This window comes from Leucoraja erinacea, chromosome 35 (assembly GCF_028641065.1).
Source record: "Leucoraja erinacea ecotype New England chromosome 35, Leri_hhj_1, whole genome shotgun sequence".
NCBI classification, from domain to species: domain Eukaryota; kingdom Metazoa; phylum Chordata; class Chondrichthyes; order Rajiformes; family Rajidae; genus Leucoraja; species Leucoraja erinaceus.
The window spans coordinates 6,465,419-6,480,859 of record NC_073411.1 but is presented as its reverse complement, the minus strand read 5'-3'; the positions used below and the strand labels follow the sequence as shown (position 1 = coordinate 6,480,859).

The following is a 15,441-nucleotide window of genomic DNA, read 5'->3' as shown; positions in this document are numbered from 1 at the left end:
GCTTGTTGTTCTGGCACCACTTGAGTAAATAATCGATTTCCCTCCTATACTTTGACTCGTAGTTACTCTTTATTCATCCAACCATCGTGGTACAATCAACGGGTTTAAAATGGCATTGGAATCGAGTTTGGCTAAACAGTCATGGTAAAGAGAACCCCTGGAGGTGCCTCTGTGCTAATGGTCAGCAAAGAGAAAATGGTGTTTGCACTACCATACCAATTGAGTGCCGATGAAGTAGTCAAAACTCCAGTACCATGGGGACGAGCAAAGATTCAGCTCCTGAGTTGACAACACGTTTTTAAGGGATGATGGTGTTGAATGTCAAGTTGAATTTGATAAACAATGGGCTGACGTACATTTTCCTGTTGTCCAAGTGATCCATGGCTGTGGAGAGCGAACATGATTGTATCCACTATAGACCCATTGTGCCGGCAAGCAAATTGAACTGGATCCAGATCCTGCCTGAAGCAGGAGCTGATATACGTCATAACCAACCTCTCAAAAGACTTAATCACAATGGACATAAGTGCCACCAGTCAGTAGTCGTTGAGCCACGTTACCTTGCTTTTCGTGAGCACTGGTATTATGGATGTTCTTCTAAAGCAGGTGCGGACCGTGTATCGTAGTAGTTAGAAGTTGTAAATGTTCACGACAACTCCAGCCCGTGAGTCCACGCAGGTTTTAAGAAGCAGGCTGAAGGGCCAAGATTGAAATCATGCCTCAACCTTAATTTCTGTATCAGTTGATCCTAAAGGTTTGGATTAGAGCCGATTGGGGAGGAGTGAGAGTAAAATCCAAATTTAAAACATCTACAGAGGTTTATCACTGAATTCCAGTTTCGTTATTTTTAATTAATTAAATTACTAACATTATTTTCCTGTACAACGACTTAAGTTATTCCCATCTCTCACTAGTATAATAAAAATTATGCTTCCAATAAATTTAAATAAAGTTGCATTGTCGAAATGCTTATTCATAGATTGTTATATTTTAAATACTATTGGCTGCAACATGTTTTGAGGCAATCAATCTGTAGTTAAGTTACTGGACCATGAATCCATAGTCCACAACTAATAATTCAAAAAAATGATTTCAATTCCGCCTGGGTAGTTGTGGAATTTTAAATTCAGTTAACAATCTGGAATTAACAACTAGTCTCAGGACCAAAGGAGCATTATCAAGATACATCATTCACTGGCGTTCTTCGGGGAACTGTTATCTGGTCTGGTCCATATTTGATTCCAGTTCCACAGCAGCACTCATATATTTTTTTAATGAAAATGCCTACCAAACAACTTCTGGGATGCTGGCAGATGCATAATAAATCATGGGATTGCTAGTGAGGTCCACATCCAGAAATACAAATAAAAGTATATATGCATATTTACAGTACTTTCTGCTCTTCTGCCATCTTTATCAGAATGCAATCAATCTTACAACCCTAACATTACTGATGATATTTTTATATTACTTCTTAATCTTATGAAAGTATTGTTTTGCGGGCACTTATTTGTATGGCAGCCTTCAATAGTAAACTGGTATTCAACCAACAACTTTAGATGTAAACAATTTATATAAAGCTGCTTTTATTGCAATAATTTACCTCCATGGCATCAGGAAATCTAACATTAGGTGCACTCCATTTTTTGCTCAGGAGCTTTCGGAAATTATGACATTTTGGGATGACGATGCATGCTGCATTTCCCAATTCTGGATAAATCACTTTGAGATCACCCCTGGAAATGAACAGAATTTAAAAAATAAATACATGATTCTGAACATCATGAAAGGCGCAGAGCAGTAAAAACAATCTTAAAATGTTAGTTTTGCCATGGAAACAATGGAATTTTATATTTCAATCAGTCTTTTACATCCATAAATACATGTTATTATGAATAGCATTGGAAAAGGAGAGGTAAAACCATCCAGCCAAGAATATGATGGTGCAAATTTTATTGTGGTCCGGCCAGAATTTCACAGCATAACTTCCAGCAAGGCCTCTTATTACTATACCTTCAGACCTCCACACGGATGATGAACCTTGAACTTGCCAGGTAAACTCACCAGCAAATTCCACCTGCACTCCTCCTTGGCCTCTGCACGAAGCCTAATGACAAAGCAGAAGCTTATTGGGATTCACTAAAACCGATATTGGGGATTCCGTTCTTGGATTTAATGCATGATGCACAAGCCTATTAATTTGAATGAATGTTGAACAAACAAAAAGGTAAGATGAAATTGAGTAACTCTTTTCATTTTATATAGGTTTCATTTGATCTTTTTAATTACTTCAGTTTTATAGTGTTTTAATTGATTTGCTTTCATTGGTGAATTCCCTTATCTTCGCCTCACTGCCTAGCTATGACAGCAATGCAAATATAACATTAAATCTAAGCAATATTTTCCATCCACTCCCTCTGCTGACAGAGTCAAACCTCAAGCCATTTCTGAAAAGAACCCTTCCATTAAGAGTCAAATTCTTTAATGAAGTGTCAATGTAGCTCAACCACTACTCACTGGCACCATATTAAACTAGCCTGGATAACGTACTGACCTGCACCAGAACAGCATATCTAATCTGACCCAAACCAAAATTGTCTTGGCATAACAAAGACCCGTCTCAAGCTGAATTCACACATAGCCCATTCAGACTCGGGACAGGTAACCAAATAGTACTTTTTTTAAAATCCTGGTTTTACACGGAGTATGAATATGATAAGTTTCAATTAGTTTACCTCCAAGCATAATTCCTTTTAGTTTTCCAGTGAAGTTGCAACTTTTGAAAATGAAATATAAAGCACGCCTGTACCACCTAGTGGCACAAATTAGTCACTACCAGAATTCTATTTCATAAGATGAGAAAATCAGTCATTGTGTTTGGGGGAGATAGTTCACTCCAACAGATTGTAAAGCACAAAGGTTTTTTTGAATATTGCTATTTCAAGGTTAGGTGTCAAGACTTGGTCTTTGGCACAGGATGGAAGAGGACAACTGCACTACCTATAGTTTGTTCTTTCATGTGATGGATGGTGATTTGCTGAGTTCTTGCAAGCAGAAATCTAATATGGAAGTCATCACCCAGAACAGGTAGATACTGTAAGGGACTGATTGCAAACATCTAAGCAGGGTCATGGTGGTCCATTAGAGAGGAATTTTGCAGAATTTACCTCCCCAAAATGGTTTTATATCTTCGAGACGCAAGAGATTGCAGATGCTGGAACATGGAGCAAAAAAAAAAAAACCCCAAAATACTGGAAGAACTCAGTGGGTCAGGCACCAGTTGTGCAGAGAATGGACAGAAGACCTCTCTAGTGTAGACTCTTTGTTGGAAAAAATAGGTAGGTTTGGGGTAAAAGCCCAGAAGAGCACCTTATGGGGCTTTGCTGCACCCGCACCTTTCTTTTCCAGCTTTCTCCCCCCTACTCCATCAGTCTAAAGAAGGGCACCAACTCAAACATCTATAGATGCTGCCTGACCTGCTAAGTTCCTCTGCTACTTTGTTGATTGGTTGTAAATCTTTCTGGTTTTACACCTTACCCAGTAAATCATAACCTTAGGGGAGACATAGGGAATGCATAAGAGTTGACAGAGAATCGCAGCTGCTTAATCATTGCTGTTCAAACATAATAATTGATTATAATTTTTGCACATTGTTTTCATGCCACCATTTTTTTAATTAGCAGTGCATTAATTTGATTTTTGTTTTGAGTGTGTTTAAAAACAAAGCCGTAAAATAAAAATGTGAATCTATAACCTATTACATGGATATAGATGTAACTATGAAGGTACAGTACTATAAAGAACCACTAACATTTTAAATGAGTGCACAAATTATTAAGAGAATCCAAGAACAGTTTCACTAGACCTGAGATAATAGAACATAAACCTAACATTATTATGAGTTGAAAGTCAATATTGGTAAATTGTTTTCAATAGCCAGGGCGGTGAAAAGAAGTCAATATCAAAAAGCATCAAAGTAAATAGACATTGCAAATGAAATAACAAAGCATACAAAAAATTAAAAAGGATATAATAGATTTGGAGATAAAAACACCAATGCAGGCTTCCTGGATCCGATTACCTGTTTCTATGCTATGACAAAGCCACAGCACAGAAAGCTGTAACTCTACCATCAGTCCCCCTTTATCTTATGATTCTTTTACAGTACTTCTGTTTAAGTTTCACACTTCTTAAGGGAGCAATGCTTCAGGTTTCTATATTTGGAAGAAAGCACACAATGTTTGCTGGAAATGTCCCACCTATTGGTTGTAACAATGTCAATTTGGGCCATACAATGATTAAAAGAAAAAGGCATGAGAAACTTCTACTCCAAAAATGGTCAATGGTCACCAGCCAACTTAAGACACAATCAGGCATTTTGCTTTCAATATGACCAATCTTCTTGGTAAAATCAACAAAATGAAAAATAACATCAGAAGTGGTATTCATTAATGTGTTAGATGCCCAAGCATCAAGAATATTTATTTGCCATATGTATGGACAATTTAACAATGACATTCTTATTTGCAGCAGCTTAACAGTCCATACGAATGGGCTGGGTGGCAAGGGTCCTTGATGATAGTGGCTGCCTTTTGGCAATGCCTCCAATAGATGCCCTTGATTATGGGGAGGTCAGTACATGTGATAGAACATGTAGTGTCTACCACTTTCTGTAATCTCTTTCATTCCTGGGCATTCGTTCCTGGCAGTATACATGCGTGTACTTAGCTATATTCCTCTACAATGAGCATCAATGATTCCCATGTCATTCTGTCTACCATCATTATATATTATTGAATAAATACCTCAACAAATTGGTGACAAGAACTTGGCTTTGCATGGTGCTTGATACCAATTCAACATTTGGTTTATTTGATGAATTTTATTGCTGTTGCTCATTCAGAAAAAAAAAAATCAAATAAAAGTGGGTTCATAATAAACAATGAAATGAAACTCAAGGAAAACAATACCAAAATCATTGGTACTAATGTACATAACATAACTAAACAATATAAATTAACTTCACTCATTTTTGAATAGCCTATATCTATATTAAGCATACCACTGGCAAAATGCAGGGATTACACTGCATTTGTGTACCATTTCCAATAAATTCTATCTATCTATCTATCTATTATGATGAATGCAAGCATGCCAATAAGCGAGTTTAAATTGGAGCCAAGTATACTATTCCAGAGTAAGTTATCATTGATGAGCTTGCCTGCAAATACTGCTGTCACCGCCGTTTTTAAAAATACATATTGATTCTTCCAAATCGACTGATGAATCCACTTCCATATGAGAAAGAATGTTCAATCCAACCAGAAGAAAATATACAAGCTGCTTCATCCTGAAAATTCAAATCGCAATTTCTTAATAAATACCCATAAATCATTCATTTGTGCGCAAAACAAATGACCTACCTAGGTTTTGGAATTCTGAACCCAATTACTTTTCCCAAGTGGTACAATTCATTGTACAGCATATTGCACACACAATTTATTTTCTCTCAGCGGCTCACGATGTACTTTTCTGTACTCTTACATCATTTTTAACATCCCTATTCTCTTCATTTTCTAAAATGCCTATTGATTAATATTTATATGATCGTTCTAAATTCTATAAATCGCTTTAGTCATTGTGTGTCAATTGATTACTTTATGCTCAATTAGATATATATAGATATAGATAGATATGCCATTTATTGTCACTATACATGTACAATGAAATTAAAAGCTGCTCGTACTCAGTGCATACATATAATTTAGTACAAAAAACAAGAAACAGAAAACAAAAACAAAAGGGAGAAGGGGGGGGGGGGAGATAGGTGCACAATTCTGCGGCGTAATATACATATCTATAAAGGCAAATTGGTGAGAGAGCTTTAATTGACAGAGCTTTAAATCAATCCAGCAATGATCTTAACTTTCAATTATAAATTGTGGTATATCATAGTGGTATATTACTTTGTGCTTTGTATTACATTGTTTTTGTAGTAATATACAGTTAAAACTCTGGATGATGTCAAGTTCAACAATTTTAGAGAGAAGCAAATCTATGGAGTGATCTGATGAGAATTTTAAAACTGACTGACTATCAAACCAGAAGCTAATGCTGGTCAATCAGTTTAATATTATGACCAAAAAGAGTGACACAACCCTTTGAAACAGCAGCAAATAAATTATATTTACATACCATAGTCAAAACATTCCAAGGGTGGCATTCAAATTAAATATGCTCTAAGCTGCATAATAAAAGATATATGCTCATGTGGTGAAAGTTTGAAGGAGGGAATTCAAGACATGAGAATAGTATCACTGGATACATTCTGTGGCTATTTGTTCCCACTGCATTATCAAAGCTCAAAACTACTTTTTCATCATTATAACTTCATCTCAAAGCCTTTTATTTCTCCATTCATAGGATGGGGGTCACCACTGGCAATGCCACTATTTAATATCCATTCTAAACTATCTTAAAGATGAGTGTTTTATAGTTGGACAAGCTTGGTTAATGGACCAGTTTCTGGAATCCACAGCTATATTTTTATCCCCAAAATGAGACAGTAGTTCTCGAACAGTATGGGTCAGGAGTCACATATAGGTAAGAACACCAAATTAATTTCCCCCTGAAGCATTTAGTAAGCATTCCATACATCAGCTAGGTTTGGAGCAATCCTGTCGTTTCGCAGTCACCATCAAAATCACTGGTAGACAAAAATGCTGGAGAAACTCAGCGGGTCAGGCAGCATCTATGGTGCAAAGTAAATAGGCAATGTTTCAGGTCGAGACCCTACTTCAGACTGATGTGAGGGGGGGGGGGGGGGGGGGTGGGGGGGGGGGGGGGGGGGGGGGGGGGGGGGGGGGGGGGGGGGGGGGGGGGGGGGGGGGGGGGGGGGGGGGGGGGGGGGGGGCTGGAAGAAGAAAGGGAAGAGGCAGAGACAGTGGGCTGAGCGAGAGCTGGGAAGGGGAGGAGAAAGCATGGACGACCTGAAATTAGAGAAGTCAATGTTCATACCACTGGGGTGTAAACTGCCCAAGCGAAATATGAGGTGCTGCTCCTCCAATTTACAGTGGGCTTCACTCCGGCCATGGAGGAGGTCCAGGACAGAAAGGTCAGATTTGGAATGGGAGGGGGAGTTGAAGTGCTGAGCCACCGGGAGATCAAGTTGGTTATTGCGAACTGACCAGAGTTGTTGGGCGAAGCGATCGCTAAGCCTACACTTGGTCTCACCGATGTAGAGCAGCTGACACCTAGAGCAGCGGATGCAATAGGTGAGGTTGGAGGAGGTGCAGGTGAACCTCTGCCGCACCTGAAAAGATTGCTTGGGTCCTTGAATGGAGTCAAGGAGGGGGAGGTAAAGCGACAAGTGTAGCATTCCCTGCGGTTGCAAGGGAAAGTGCCAGGAAAGGGGGTGGTTTGGTTGGGAAGGGACGAATTGACCAGGGAGTTACGGAGGGAGCAATCTCTGCAGAAAGCAGACAGGGGAGAAGATGGGAAGATGTGGCCAGTGGTGGGATCCCATTGGAGGTGGCGAAACTGTCAGAGGACTCTTCAATAAACATCAAAATCACTAGCTTTGCCAATCAGATTTATTCAATTCTATGAATCTCTTAGTTCCCCTATTGGTTCAAATTCACACCCTTTCCATCAACTTTCCAGGACTTTGTGACTCAACCAGTATGTGTAGTGCTAACGACCCTGTGATCAGCATCCTTTTATGAGTCTGGGATGAGCAACAGCAGAAATTATGCAAGTTGTTTGCCTGTAGGTTGTCTGAATGAATTCCTCCATAACATGGGTTCAGGGCAGGCATTTGCAATGCAGATCGATGACTGCTCCTTGCCACATGCTTTTGAGTCCACGATGCCACAATTTTTCAATAACTAGGGACACCTTCTGTGTTCTATCCAAATGTGGTTGAGCACAGTCATGTTCAAATCAAACAGCTTGACATTTTCAACCAAATGTTTGCTGGTTACAGATCACGCCAGCAGATATAATTTCCCTTTGACCTCACTTCAACTCAGCCCGGATCTTCACTGTAATCATGTTCCCTTATGTTGAACCACTGCCAGCAAATGTAAACACATTCCCACTGGACTGTTGAACACAGAGAGCTAAGCAGTCTCCATCTTCATTAAAAAAAGAAAGCCACACACAGTTGACAACACTGGCAAGTAGAGGAAAATACACATTGATTTTTTTACAATCATTTCCAAAGGGCTACTAAAAACACCTGACCCCTTCCCTTTATAGTTTTTTTTAATATTTGCTTTAGAAGAAAACAATAGGAGAGAAAAGCCGATAGGAGAGAAAAATTAAGTCCTTGATTGATGATAAAGTAGAGGAAAACATACATTTAATTTTCTCCATTCATTTCCAAAAAGGCCACGTAAACACCTGACCCCTTCCCTTTGTAGTTATTGTTTATTTGCTTTGAAAGAAAACATGTAACTAACACAGGAGAGACAAAACTGGTGAAAAGCATGTTCAGACAAAATGGAAAAAAAAACAGCTTCACTTCATAACTTGGCGCACGGTATCGCACAATATGCTTACCTGTTAACGATAAGCATGCTTCTTTTAAAAAAAAAATATATATATATATATATATACACACATATAAAAAATGAAATGTCACGCGACAAGTACGACGCCTCGTGCAAGGCCAGGTGTTTTGAATGGAAAACGGACGAAACCCAGCGCGCGGCCTCAAGTCCCGCCCCCGGGAACGCCCCCTAACCCGCCCCATTGGCCAGGACGCCGGCCCATCCCGGCGTTGATTGGATAAGGCAAACGTCCATCAAGATGCCGCCTATTTAAAGCCTTATTTTCGCTCCCAACTTCTTGGTTTCTTTGCCAAACTTGGTGGAGCCCAACAGGTGAGGATAACGTGCCAATCTAATTCGAGAATGAGTTCATTGGGAATTTGTTCTGCAGAGAATATAAGCTGAAGGTGAATGGGAAAAGATTTATGTAATGGGAATCTGAGTGGTAGCTTTTTCGCACAAATGGTGGGGGGTAAATGGAACGAGCTGCCAGAAGAAGTAGTTGAGACAGGGACTATTGCCAAAACACAACAAGCTCTCTTCACAGACAAGTGCCGACATGAGTCTCTACCTACAAGCCTTATAGGTTGGAATCCCAGATATATAAATATGTTCATGTTTTGCTGATGCATTTTCAATGGGTACAACTAGTATTATGCTGGTAGTCAAATGTTACTAATCTCAAGATTGATTGAAAAGGTATTCCTACCACTTTCATCTCAGTATTTCCAGAAAACCAGTTTTCCCATCTTATATATATATATAATAAATTTGTGTTGTTTACATTTCTGCATTCTCAAGATTAAAATGGTTCAGATCAAAGCAACATGAAACAAGCAGTTTGTGCTTTTTTTAAAAAGATAATCTTTTTTTTATAGTAAAGTCTCACCTGGAGAATTTATATTAAATCTGTATTTTTCAAATGTATTTTTTTTCAAACATAATAGAAAAAGGGTTTATAGGGAGTGGTGACATAATCATGAAATCTGAAAAATATAACTTACAAAGAAATGTCTTTCGGGAAGCCAAGGAAATAAAGTACTATTTTACAAGAGAAATGATCAAACAGACCAGCAAAGGCCTAGTCTTGTAGGAAATGGGATCTTAATTCTGTTTTCTGGGAAATGACTTATGTAAACGAAACCGATTCGAGGTTGACCTTGAAGTCACAAAAGATAGAAAGCATCTCCATTTTCTTTGGCCTCCAGGGGACATCAGAGGAGAGAGACACCTATTCTGGAATATGACAATAAAAACACTTCTTTGTAATCAGAGCTTGGATTTTTGAATCTCACATAATCATGAAATCTCCTTTACAAATGTATTCCGGGGAAGGAAATCTACTATTTTACAAGTGATCACAGACCAGCAACCATATACTGTAATTGGATCTTAACTGTTTTCTGAAATTACTTGTAAAACCATTCAGTTCTTAAGTCACAATAAGAATAAAAATTGGATGGACGCACAGTATCAGACTTGGATTTGGACTGACAATCTAATTTTTTTGTGCTCATAGAATCGCATCCATCTGCCCATTTCCAAGAGTCCTTAATCATATCACTTAATGTTTTGTCCCACCATCAAGACAGATCCACCAAACATGATGTCAAGAAGGAGCTCAACATTCATTCTAATCCTGTCACATGATATCAGGTCAAACAGTGGCAAGGAAATATCTGACTGATTACCACTAACCATCCTCTCTCATCTTATGAATCAATATTTGTCCATGTCAAACAGTACCTGGAAAAACCGCTGGTCAGTACTGGTACAAAATGTACCCTGCCTAATATCTTCAATGACTTTCATTAAGATCAGTGAATAAGCAATGTTACTGACAAATATGACCCAGTCAGCAAAAACATTGGTGTCAGAATGGGCCTGCCAAACAAACCCCAACAAGAAACATGGTTGTAGTGTTGGAGGTCAATCATCTCCGTTCCTGAGTGTTGCAGGAGATGGAGGAGTTCCTTGGCCAGAGTCCTAGGCTGAACCATCTTTAACCACTTCATCAGTGACCTTCCCTCTCATTATATACATCAGAAGTGGGTTTATTCACAAATGGTTACACAATGTTCAATTCCTCACACATCCTCTCAGAAAACAGACCAACCTTTCTTGACTAAGCGTCTTTCAGGTGAATGCCAAATAACACTTACAGCACGGAGGGGCTGTGCACTGGCCATCCACAACAAGAGCTCAGAATGAACAATGCCCAACAAAATGTTACATTGCATCATGGGGATAATGTTGACCAGAAACTTAATTGGACCTCCCACCTATATACCCTGACGCAAGACACTGGCTATCCTCCAGCAAGGAATTAACCTCCAGACTGCATCAAGCCATACCACCAATTTTAAGGCAGAGATCTGCAGAGTGATAGAATGCCCTATGTGTGACTGGGTGGGAACAGCTCTAATCTCATTTGAGAAGCTCAAAAGTAGCTAGGAGAAATTAATTGTTCTGTGGGAAGCTGATCCACCATCTTGAATGTATCCTTACTACCTCACCTACACAACATAGCTGCAGTATGTATCACCTACAACAATTATTTGCTAATGCTTCTGCAACAGCACCTCCAAAGCCCGAGACGTCCACTGAGGAGGAGGATAAAAGCAGACATGTGGAAGTACCATTACCTAGAGATAACCCTCCAAGTCACACACCATCCTGATGGTGGAAGTAATTTATTGTTCCATCACCATTGCTGTTTAAACGTGGGATTCCTTGACTAACATGACCTTCAGCATAAGGACTGCAATAAAACATTGATCTTGTCAGTAAGTCTACTATCCATAGATAAAAAGAAATAACAGGACTCCATACAGGAGAACTTCATTATGAAGCAGGGAAACAGAATTACAGTCATGAATTAATATAATCTGTTGGTAAATTAAAAATTTTAATCTGCTTTAAATAAATACTTCAATGACAAAGCCCAGAGCTTTATTGAAGAAGATTTGTATTATTATTGCATTTAAGATTATACCATAATCCCCTTGATTATAAGATTAAAATTGTGTTAAAGTTAAGTCCATGCGCAATCAGAAAATGTGCCACCTGGTTTAGGGTCTGCAAATGAAATTATAATTTAGGTTGCTGAGTTCCCTTATGTCCTTTAAAGGTGTCTTTACAACTGTGTTTTAGTAGTGTTGTATATCAACTGTCTGGACATAGATGGAAATTGTTTTTTTAGGGACATGAATTCTAAATTACGTTATCTGTGCTGGGTGGTATTTGCAGTTTAGTCATGCATTTTGGCAATAAATTTCACACTTAGCTCAGCCTGTGAAAGATCAATGTGCTCCTTTCACTAATACATTTAAGAATTTCAGTTCAGGTACCATTCCCATGTGCTTCAGTCTCTGCATTTTGCTCAGATCTTATGTTTTAGTAGAACCCTAAACTAATTTAAACAACCTAAATGTTATAATGTACAACCAGATTCATGACCATATTACAGCTGGCTTCACATAATGCAAAATTAATGTTAACTTAATTATAAATCTACGTGTGGCTCTGTAATAACTGGGATGGCGGGACTGTCGTATGTTGAAAGAATGGAGCAACTGGGCTTGTATCAACTGGAATTTAGAAGGATGAGTACAGGTCAGGAGCACAATAGAATACTTCCCACTTGACTGGATGCGTGCAACATCAACAACACCTCCATTACCTGACTGTCATCTCATTCAGCATCTTAACATTTCTTCCTTCTACTGCTGCTGCTGCTTTAAAAGACATTTGGCCAGGTACATGGATAGGATAGGTTTAGAAGGATATGAGACAAATGCAGGTAGGTGGGACTAGTGTAGATGGAGCATGTTAGTTGGTATGGACAAGTTGGGCTAAAGGGCCTGGTTCCATGCTGTATAATTCTATGACTATGACTCTTTTGCTGCTATGTGCAAATCCAATACATTTCATTGATGGGACTTGCCTTGACTACTGTGACAGCCCCTCCCAAACATCAATACCAAGGGCAAGGTCAACAGACACATGGAAACCCCGCCATTTGTAGGTTTCATTCCAGCAGCACTCCTTTCTGACCTAGAAATAAATAGCTAAAACCTCTAAATCATTGGATTCCCGATCCAGTAGCTTGGCAGGCATGTTTTTGCCAAACTGACTGCAGTGATTTAAGATGTTCAGCACTGCCGCCTTAAGGTTATTTAAGCACTGACATGACTGTTGGTCTTGCTGAATGCACCCACATCCCAAAGAATTAATATGAAAAGTAAATGTTTGCAACTTGAAACGGACAGATTTTTGCTGGCACCTAAGTTATTAGCAGGTGACCAAAAGAAGAAAGTAGCTTTTAATCAGTATCTTAAAGGAGAGAGAAATAGAGATTGATCTTAAGTAAAGAGATGGAATTCTGAAGCTTGGGCAACTAAGTATTTAGACGCCAATGCTGGCATGATTAAACAAGGATGAGGGTTGAAACAATGGGAAAGATGTAAAAGCACATGGCATGTGGAGAGATTTGGAAGCATGGATGCAAATTTGAAAACTAAAGTCTTACCAAACTGGGTATCAGGTTAGGTCTCAAGCAAATAAATGCCAGATTATAGAACTTGGAGCAAATGTACAATTCTTATGTTCCCCTTTTCCTATGCAATAAGCTGGTGATAAAATTTTAAAAGTGCTTATTCCTTTATATTTTAAAGCTGACCCTTTGTGTTAAGGAGATAACATCAAATCAATGAAGCAAAAATGGAGCTTTCATTTTCAAACCTGACTGAGTAAAACAGCAAAAGTAATTACTGTTTTCTAAGAATAAGCCATAAATCTGGAACTTCTACTGAAAAGGGAATGAAGCCTGAATATTTCTGGTGAATAAATGTTAAATGTGTTTGTGCGGTGTTTTATCCACAAATTCAAGCTAAAGTCTACCTCTTCAAAATAGTGTTTTAAAGAAGAAAATGTATGTACATTAAGCATTTGCTTGGTAGCAATGAAGACGCAAGGGACTGTAAAAATATATAATTCATCATTGCTGAGGTATGTGGTAAAGCCCAAATGAGTTTTCTAACTTTAAATACTTTACGAGTCTTGCGAACACAGTAATCATGCAGGATTCCCAAAGAACAAAGTATTCATGCAGACACTTTCAGTGGATGGAATGAAAAGTCAAGACCAGTCAAGTGAGTTTATTGTCATGTGTCCCAGATAGGACAATTAAATTCTTGCATTGCTGCACCAAAACATGATATTGTAGTCCTCCCGACTTTTTTTTACTAGTGGACATTTTTTATCAGGCTGGAAAAAATGTCCCGACTTGCCAGATTCAGATTCAGATTCAATTTTAATTGTCATTGTCAGTGTACAGTACAGAGACAACGAAATGCATTTAGCATCTCCCTGGAAGAGCGACATAGCAAATGATTTGAATAAATATTAATAAGTGTCCGGGGGGGGTGGTGATTGACAGTCACCGAGGTACGTTGTTGAGTAGAGTGACAGCCGCCGGGAAGAAGCTGTTCCTCGAACTGCTGGTTCGGCAACGGAGAGACCTGTAGCACCTCCCGGATGGTAGGAGGTTAAACAGTCCATGGTTGGGGTGAGAGCAGTCCTTGGCGATGCTGAGCGCCCTCCGCAGACAACGCTTGCTTTGGACAGACTCAATGGAGGGGAGCGAGGAACCGGTGATGCGTTGGGCAATTTTCACCACCCTCTGCAATGCCTTCCGGTCGGAGACAGAGCAGTTGCCATACCATACGATGTCCCGAGTACCTACGGCTGGCATAATGAGCCACTACGATATATCTACGGCCTCCTACGGACATTACGAACATTCTGCGAGTTTGAATCCAGCGGAAAACTCGGGAGAAATTGTGAATAACTCGGGAAAGAGGGACAGGCCCTTAACACGGATGATATTACAACCAACTCGGTCTCTACCTTTTTCCGTGACCAAAAGCAACAATGTTGTTTTCCGTAGCAAAGCCCTACTATTTACCATTTGGCAAATTAGAAGGGAAAGTGATCAAGTCAACAAGTGTTGTCATTTGATCTGTTTCTGAGCTTGATTCCAAGCAACCTAAAGTATGAGTTCAGTTACTAAAAATATATTTGCATGTCTTAAAACAAAAATCTGGGTTGTCAGGGCAACACCGGAGGAGCTGTGCTGTGCACAGCATCTGCCTTTGACATACTGCACCTGAGGTATTTAATCCACAGTGAAAATGAAAATTAATTAGCTTTACATTCTCATATATAACATAATTTTCTCTGCTAATTATGTTGTTCAGATTAATATAAATTACTACATTTATGTAGATTTTTTTTAATGTAAAAGCAATTTATTCTTCCGTTTGTACCAAGAAAGCTTCATTTTGGCCAATTGTGCTAAATCTGAGGAAACTATGAAGGACAAGAAGTGAAGATTTAATACCCCTGAAGATGACTAACATCCAGTAAACGGTTGGAGGCATTGAGAATGTTTATCAGTATTTAATAACAAACAATAAAACATCTTGCAGACTACTGGTCCCAATGCCAAGATGTCACCATTCCCTCCCCAGATGCTGCCTGGCTTGCTGAGTTCCTCAAGCACATTGTGTTTTGTATGCAGATTACTGCAAACATATGGCAGAATCTAAACCCAACTTTATTGTTAATCCAATAAGTTTAAAATTAAAATTATGAAATAACTATGTAACAATTTTAAGTAAGTAAGTAAGTTTATTGGCCAAATATTCACATACAAGGAATTTGCCTTGGTGCTCTACCCACAAGTAACAAAACATGACATACAGTGACAGTTACAAATCACTCCGAAAACACTAAACATTAATAATATTAAAACATTAATTCTATATAGCAATATAAGAAAAATAAGGATGATTATTTCCACCAGGAATTGCTTTCTTCACAATGA

At 38.9% G+C, this 15,441-nt stretch overlaps 1 protein-coding gene across 4 annotated transcripts in view; it reads right to left on the bottom strand.

Moving 5' to 3' along the window:
• LOC129713242 (phosphatidylethanolamine-binding protein 4) overlaps positions 1–8,667 on the bottom strand; it is a 204,920-nt gene extending 196,253 nt beyond the window's left edge. For 2 of the 4 annotated variants that reach the window (XM_055662181.1, XM_055662179.1), the window contains exons 1-3: positions 8,563–8,667; positions 5,222–5,350; positions 1,604–1,736 (exon numbers count right to left, since the gene is read on the bottom strand). In XM_055662181.1, coding sequence (XP_055518156.1) covers positions 1,604–1,736; positions 5,222–5,350; positions 8,563–8,579 — 279 coding nt within the window. In that variant the 5' untranslated portion in view covers positions 8,580–8,667. The remainder of the gene's footprint in view (positions 1–1,603; positions 1,737–5,221; positions 5,351–8,562) is intronic. The other 2 variants (XM_055662180.1, XM_055662182.1) reach the window with 2 other exon arrangements.
• Between the last annotated feature and the right edge of the window lie 6,774 nt (positions 8,668–15,441).